At 42.0% G+C, this 6902-nt stretch overlaps 1 protein-coding gene across 1 annotated transcript; it reads left to right on the top strand.

Annotated features, from left to right (window-relative positions):
- Window positions 1-1581: 1581 nt before the first annotated feature.
- On the top strand, window positions 1582-5616 carry RPUSD2 (RNA pseudouridine synthase domain containing 2). The gene is made up of 3 exons (XM_042438415.1): window positions 1582-2100; window positions 2320-2616; window positions 4508-5616. Exons 1-3 carry the CDS (start codon window positions 1597-1599, stop codon window positions 5273-5275), a joined length of 1569 nt encoding a protein of 522 aa, XP_042294349.1. The 5' UTR covers window positions 1582-1596; the 3' UTR covers window positions 5276-5616.
- The last annotated feature ends 1286 nt before the right edge of the window (window positions 5617-6902 follow it).

The raw sequence follows: 6902 nt of genomic DNA, 5'->3' as shown, positions 1-6902 counted from the left end.
GAAACCATGTGAAAACTATGTTTGGAAGAAATAGGAATTCATACACTTGTACATACTAATACAATGTTCCGCTGACGTATTGTATTTGAGATAGCATCAAAATTTGGGAGAAATTAAGAAATCTCTCCTTAAGGATAACAACGGACTCATTAATATCTATAATATCTAATTGCAAGAACTGCGGTTTGAAATCCAAGCAGCTTGATAGGCTCAAGGCTAACAACTAGCCTGGCTCTCGTTTATGCAGGAGTGGGAAAAATAGTTGCTATGCCTTTTATAAATACGAAATTAATTCTTATATATCTGGTTTCCTGATACTTGTGGAATTCCTTTTGCATGGTCATCTACTGCTGGAAACAAAATACTGGCTATAATGTGCACTTTTAACTATTTAATCTAATAAAACAAGTTAAATCTTGCTTTTCCGTGGTATAATTATTTTCATAAGGAACAGTTACTTTGCTCAACCAGCTTGGGTCCAGACTATCCGAAGGACCCTATCTCCCTATGCAAGCCAGTCTGAGTGTTAAGGCTGCCAGGGGAGGGCTGACAAGTGAAGACGTTTTTATTCAAGCAGGCATTTGGTGGGTGCATTTTGTGGCCTGAGATGGTGTGCTGTTTTAATGGTGTGTTTCTTACATTGGTTTTAACCGTGCTGTTTTTAACTTACGCTTTAATGTGGTCAATATTTAATTATCTTTTAACTTTTGCAGTCAGTGTTTCAGCTTTGTCTTTTTCAAATTGCTGTAACCCGCCTTGAGTCCCAATTTTTGTGGGAGAAAGGCAGGATACAATAATTTTTAAAAGGTGGGAATGAAACACTGCTTACAAAGTTAGAACATAGTTAAATATTAACCACATTAAAATGTTTGTATATATGTATAGTACGTATAAACGCTATATAATATATATATAAGAGCTCTCCTTCCGACCACCATCTTCAGGGGGAGAGAGGCAGGCCAGCGGCAACAAGCCTCAACTGATGGCTTTGACTGCTTTGTACATTGTTTTTGAGGAATTTTGCTGAATTGTATGTTGAATTGAATTGTATGTCACTGTTGATGTATTGTATTGCTATAGCATGTGACATGTAGCTTGTATGTTGTGAACCGCTGTGATCTGAAGGAAAAGCGGTATACAAATAAAAATATTATTATTATTATTATTATTATATACACACATACACACATATATATACACAACACAAACACATATACACAACACACACATACATATACAAACCACACACACAACACACACATATATACATACACATATATATACACAACAGATATATACACAACACACACACATATATATATACATGCACAACATACACATATATACATACACACAACACAGATATATACACAACACACACACACACAAATATACATATATATATACACACACATATCTACACGTTGTATATATGCCCACACACACACATATTAGTTCTGCAGTGCAGAAGGCGCCCCATGACCCTTCTGGCCTCCCCACTCTCTCTCTGGCTCCCCCTCCTGTCGCTTAGCAGTGACGTCACCGGGGAGGCCTCGCGTGATTGGCGGAGGAGGCGTTTGCCGTCACGGAGGCGCCATGCGAGGAGGAGGCCTCCTGACTGGGGGCAGGAGGAGCACGAAGAGAGGCCTAGTCCAGAGGCATCGCTGGGCGGCCGCCTTGTTCCCCGCCTGGGGCCCCGGACGCGGGTCCTGGGCGGCCATGGAGGAGCCCGAGAAGCCCCCAGAGCCTCCTCCGCCCAAGCGCCGCCGCCGAGGGGAGCGGCGTGGCGAGGAGGAGGAGGCGGCGGCTCCGGAGCGGCGCTGGGTGCCCCCTCCGCGGAGGCTGAAGGCCGGCGTGAGCTTCAACGAGGCCCACTTCGCGGAGACCAGCTGCTACGTGGAGGGCGGGCTGAGGAAGGTGCGGCCCTACTTCTTCGACTTCCAGACTTATTGCAAGGGCCGCTGGGTCGGAAGGAGCCTCCTGGAGGTCTTCGCCGAGGAGTTCCGCGCCCAGAGCTTGGACTACTACCGCGCCGCCGCCCAGGCAGGGCGCCTCCGGCTCAACGGCAGGCCCCTCACCGACCTCAAGCTACGGCTCAAGGTGAGGAGGAGGAGGAGCACTGCAGGGACCGCTTTAACCCTTTGCCTGCCTCCTTGCTATGGAATTCTGGGATTTGGAGTTGGTTGTGGGGCCCAGAGCGGAGCTCCGCTCTGGGCCCCACAACAAACTCCAACTCCCAGAATTCCATAGCCCTTTCCAACAGGCTGTCCCACAAAATGGCTTCCTTCCACTAATGTACACTTATCCTTTTGCTTTCAGAACAATGACCTTCTGCAGAACACAATACATCGCCACGAACCCCCGGTTACAGCAAGCGCCATTGAGTTCATAGAGGAAAACGAGGAGGTGGTGGTGGTGGACAAGCCCTCCTCTTTGCCAGTCCACCCCTGCGGCCGGTTTCGGCATAATACCGTCATCTTCATTTTGGGCAAAGAGCACAACCTCAAGGAGCTGCACACTATCCATCGTCTCGATCGCTTGACGTCAGGCGTCCTCATGTTCGCCAAGTCGGCCGAGGCGTCCAAGAGGATCGATGAGCAAGTTCGACAGCGACAGGTGAAGCCCAGGTTATTCGTTGTATGCACTTATAACCCACCCTTTCTCCAAGACTCAGCCTTCAGGCTCGACTTGTACAGTTTTCCTATTGGGCTTCTTTCACTGTCTCTTATCAGTGATCAGAGATAAGACAGTATTTCACCCAGGCAGACAAAACATCCTAGTCCACGAAATACATCATGTTGCAGAATTCACACAGAACTAGATCTACAGAGTAGGCGTTTCACAACATTGTTACCCAAGGGGTAATAAAGAACAGCCTCAGGTTCTGATAGCTACTCAGAACAAGCATTTCACTTCCTGTTACATTAGCTTTTTGGCTATGGGAGTTTGTTGTCTGCCTGGATGGTGGTTAAAGGTATTTAAAGACCCTGCGTAGAGCTGAGCTAGCAAGCAGCTTTTGTTATTTCTGAAGAAGGCACTTGAAAGTTTCCTAGGCTGGTGCCAGTGGGCATATCCGCCTTGGGTCCCAACTTGGGAGAAAGTCAGGATAATAAATAAATAAACACCCCATGCCCTTTTAAAGGAATGGTGCTGCTAGAAGTGGGGACACTTTGGCCTCCAATGAGTTTTGGAATTCGGAAGCCTGGCTAGTAAGACAAGGGATTATGGGAGTTATAGACCAAAACATCTCCATTCCAGCAATAGGTTTACAAACAGCACTTGGCAACTGAACTGTGTTTCAGTTTTCCACAAAAAACTAAAGACTGATTATTATTTTTTTGTCGCTGTTGATGTCCCTTCTTTATTAATCTCCTTTCTGCATATTGTGTTTTCACCAATATTTTGGCCTAGCAACAGTCTGCAAATGTCACCTTTAACACCTCACAGTTAGCAAAAGGCATTTCTGGCTGATCCTTAATTAGTTTTCTGTTATACTGGTGTCCTTTTTACAAATTTTATTGTCTGCCAACGAGTGGATTTTAAACTTCAAAAAAGTTAGTTCAAAAATCCTTTTTATTAAATGTATGTAACCATATACTAATAGCAGCTTTGAAGTATACAGGTACCATAGATACCAGATCGGAAGTAATGGTTTATTTGTACATTAAGCTTTATTTAAACAGACCCAGCGAAATTGCTGTACCTTAGTTGGTAGCTCTGGTATTTGCACGACTGAAAGACCACCTGGTTGCCCTATGTTTTCTGCCTTGAATTTTGTGCTAGAAGAAAGGTGACCAATAATACACTTGGGATGTAATGTTAATCAATATTCATAGCTATTGAGCAAATTAATAGTGATCTCTGTGATTCATTAATTATCATATGCTACCTGTTCTATGGCTTTTACAGTACTTAAAAACCACATGGTTTATACTTATTTTTTGTTTATCCTCATTTTTGCAAGTTTTCAGCATCACTGTAAACTTACAATATTGCATGAGCTCTAGGGCTCTTTTATACTACACAGTCAGTGCTGTATTCTACTTTAACTGCCATGGCTGAATCCTATGGAATCCTGAGATTTGTAGTTTCATAAGGCACTAGATATCTCTGTTCTGGCTGAGAAGTCTAAATACCTCTCCCTAAAGTGCCAATCTCAGGATTCCATTGAATGTTGCCATGGCAGTTAAAGTGGAATCATAGTGCTATAATTGTGTGGGTTGAAAGGGCCCAAAATAGCCTGAGGGAAGCTAAGTACGGCTTGCTATAGGTCACAAGTGGAGAATCTTTGGTTCTTTTTGGTGACAGTTCCAACAGTCTTTTAACAAAGCCCATGCTGGAAGTTGTAGGCCCAAACTTTTGGCGGCCAAACCTTCCTGCCAAGCTCTAGGTAGTATTAGAGAGAATAGAAGTGGCTAGTAAGTAACGTAATATATTACAGATCCTGTACTGATGGTTTTTTTTTAGCTATTTGTTTTTACCTTCTTGTCATCTCCTCCCCCAATAGCTGGAGAAGGAATATGTTTGTCGTGTGCTTGGAGAGTTTCCAGAAAATGAGGTGACTTGTGAAGAACCTATCCTGGTTGTGTCATACAAAGTGGGAGTGTGTCGAGTGGACCCAAAGGGTAAGCCATGCAAAACAATCTTCCAGAGGCTCAGTTACAATGGCAAGACTAGCGTGGTGAAGTGTTTTCCACACACTGGGCGCACTCATCAGATCCGTGTCCATCTGCAGTATTTGGGGCACCCTATTGTCAATGACCCTATCTACAACACAAATGCTTGGGGTCCTGAAAAGGGCAAAGGTGGCGTTGTTAACAAAACAGATGAGGAGCTGCTTCAGGCACTAGTGGAGGAGCATCTTTCTAAACAGAGTCTGGGTATTTTGGATGTTGATGAGGATGATCTGAAACCCATCACTGGAGATAAAAGGAAGGAGACTCCAGGGAACTGTGCTAAGCCTCTGGAGGTCATCCTTCCAAAAAATTCTGGTCAGGCTGAAGAATCAAATGATGAAGACAAGAGTGGAATATTGACATGTTCTCAGAATTCTGTTTCTGAAGCACAGATGTGCAAGTCAGAGAACAGAGAAACCTGTTTGAATGAGCATTGGGCTGAAAAGGATCCTTTGTGTGAAGAATGCAAGATCGTGAGGCCTGACCCATCACCCAAAGATCTGGTGATGTATCTCCATGCTTTGCGCTACAAAGGAGCAGAATTTGAATACTGCTCCAAGATGCCTGCATGGGCACAGGATAACTGGGAAGAGACTTGAGACTTTCAAAATATTTTTTACATTGTGTATCTGTGAGTGAGTGTGTGCGAGACAGAGAGAAAGATTTCCCATAGCTCTTGTTTTTATCATCAGTTTGTCCACGAATGGAAAAAAAGTCCTTTCTGTGTGAGATGCCACAAGGAGTGCCTAGTTTCCTAAGGCAGCTTTTCTGGGGAGTGGTTTTGATATTTTGTCTCCTTTTTATTACAAAAAAAAAAACCTAGATAAAATTATTGAAAAATGCAAAATAATAAGAATATTCTTAATTTAAATTTCTTATTTTAAAGTACCTAAAATTTACTTAACACAGTATGGAGATTAAAAACAAGCCCTTCCCTACATGTTTTCAGTTGAGTGATTTGTACCTGATGGATATTATTTATTTGCTTAATATCTGTATTTGGAAAGCAGTGCATAAGCTTTCCATTTTCAATTTACACATGTACAAGAGCCATCAGAACATTAAGGTCTCTGCAAATAATATGGATTATTTCTGACAATAATTTGATACTTAAAAATGTGTCCCCATTAATTGAAAAAATTAGACTGTCCTATTCACAAATGAATACACTTCCATTCACTATAGAAAGAGTTGTACAGTATAGTGTCTCTTTAGCAGGATATTGTGAACCCTAGTATACAGTGCAGAGATCACTACATAGAAAACATGAATCATGCCTAAGTGGTTTACAGTTTAGTTTAATTCAGAAATTATACAACTCAGTCAGTTCAAGTCTAGCCGTAGATTAAGTACTGTATTTCCATAATTGTATTTCCAACTTTCTTGGACTTTTTACAGCCTAAACAAATTACCTGTTTTCTTATCTCATTTGACCCTTTTTTTGAGCCCATTTTGTATTCTAGCACAGGGGTCAGGATTGTGTGGCATTCTAATTGTAGCTGAACTGTAACTCGTAACACTGTTCACCATTGCTGGCTGCTACAGTTCAACAACATCTGGATGAATGGCTTATGCCCACCACTGTTTTAAGATTTTAATGTTCTTCTGCATCCTGCTTCAGACATCTTCCTTATCTATTACTTTTACTGTCCATTGAGTTCTTGAATGAGAATATCTAGTGAACTTGTGAGGCATTGTACATTCTATTCTGTAATTTCTACAGAACTAATTCTGGACTATCACAATCACTGAATTCCCAGTCAGTCCCAGAATTGTTGGATACTCCATATTTTCCATGGCTGCAATCCAGATTTGTTTACCCTCAACAAGGAATCTGGAAGGAGTATGTGTGTTCTCAATAAGGAGTCACAGCCAAGCCTTGGGTATTGATAAATATATTTCTGTTGTATTTGCATTTTATGGGTTATAATATACACTTAATTGGTTGGCTCCCAACTTGGGAAAGAGGTGGGTTAATGGGTGAAAAGGCCAAATCTAAGTGCTCCCATCCTCTTACACACACTGGTTTTAGTGTTTGAAACATGGCTTATAATTACAACTTCCCTGTGCATCTGAAACAGAACTATATTACTTAGGATTTGATGTCCTGGTCAGTAAATTAATATTAAGCTATTTTCCAATTTCATATACAGTAGGAACGTATAGTTTCAAATTTGTGTAAAAGGAAGAACATGAATCTGGTAGTCATTCAAAACTGGCCCAAAA

This window comes from Sceloporus undulatus, chromosome 1 (genome assembly GCF_019175285.1).
Source record: "Sceloporus undulatus isolate JIND9_A2432 ecotype Alabama chromosome 1, SceUnd_v1.1, whole genome shotgun sequence".
NCBI lineage: Eukaryota > Metazoa > Chordata > Lepidosauria > Squamata > Phrynosomatidae > Sceloporus > Sceloporus undulatus.
Note: the sequence above shows the minus strand (reverse complement) of the source record. Positions and strands in the feature narration are given on the sequence as shown.

What these genes read in the sequence shown, in the direction of transcription:
- RPUSD2 (XM_042438415.1), top strand. Translation starts at nt 1,597, where the DNA reads ATGCGAGGAGGAGGCCTCCTGACTGGGGGCAGGAGGAGCACGAAGAGA. An exon ending in ACCTCAAGCTACGGCTCAAG is followed by an intron (nt 2,101 to 2,319) that starts GTGAGGAGGAGG and finishes TTTTGCTTTCAG; the next exon opens with AACAATGACCTTCTGCAGAA. An exon ending in AGCAAGTTCGACAGCGACAG is followed by an intron (nt 2,617 to 4,507) that starts GTGAAGCCCAGG and finishes CTCCCCCAATAG; the next exon opens with CTGGAGAAGGAATATGTTTG.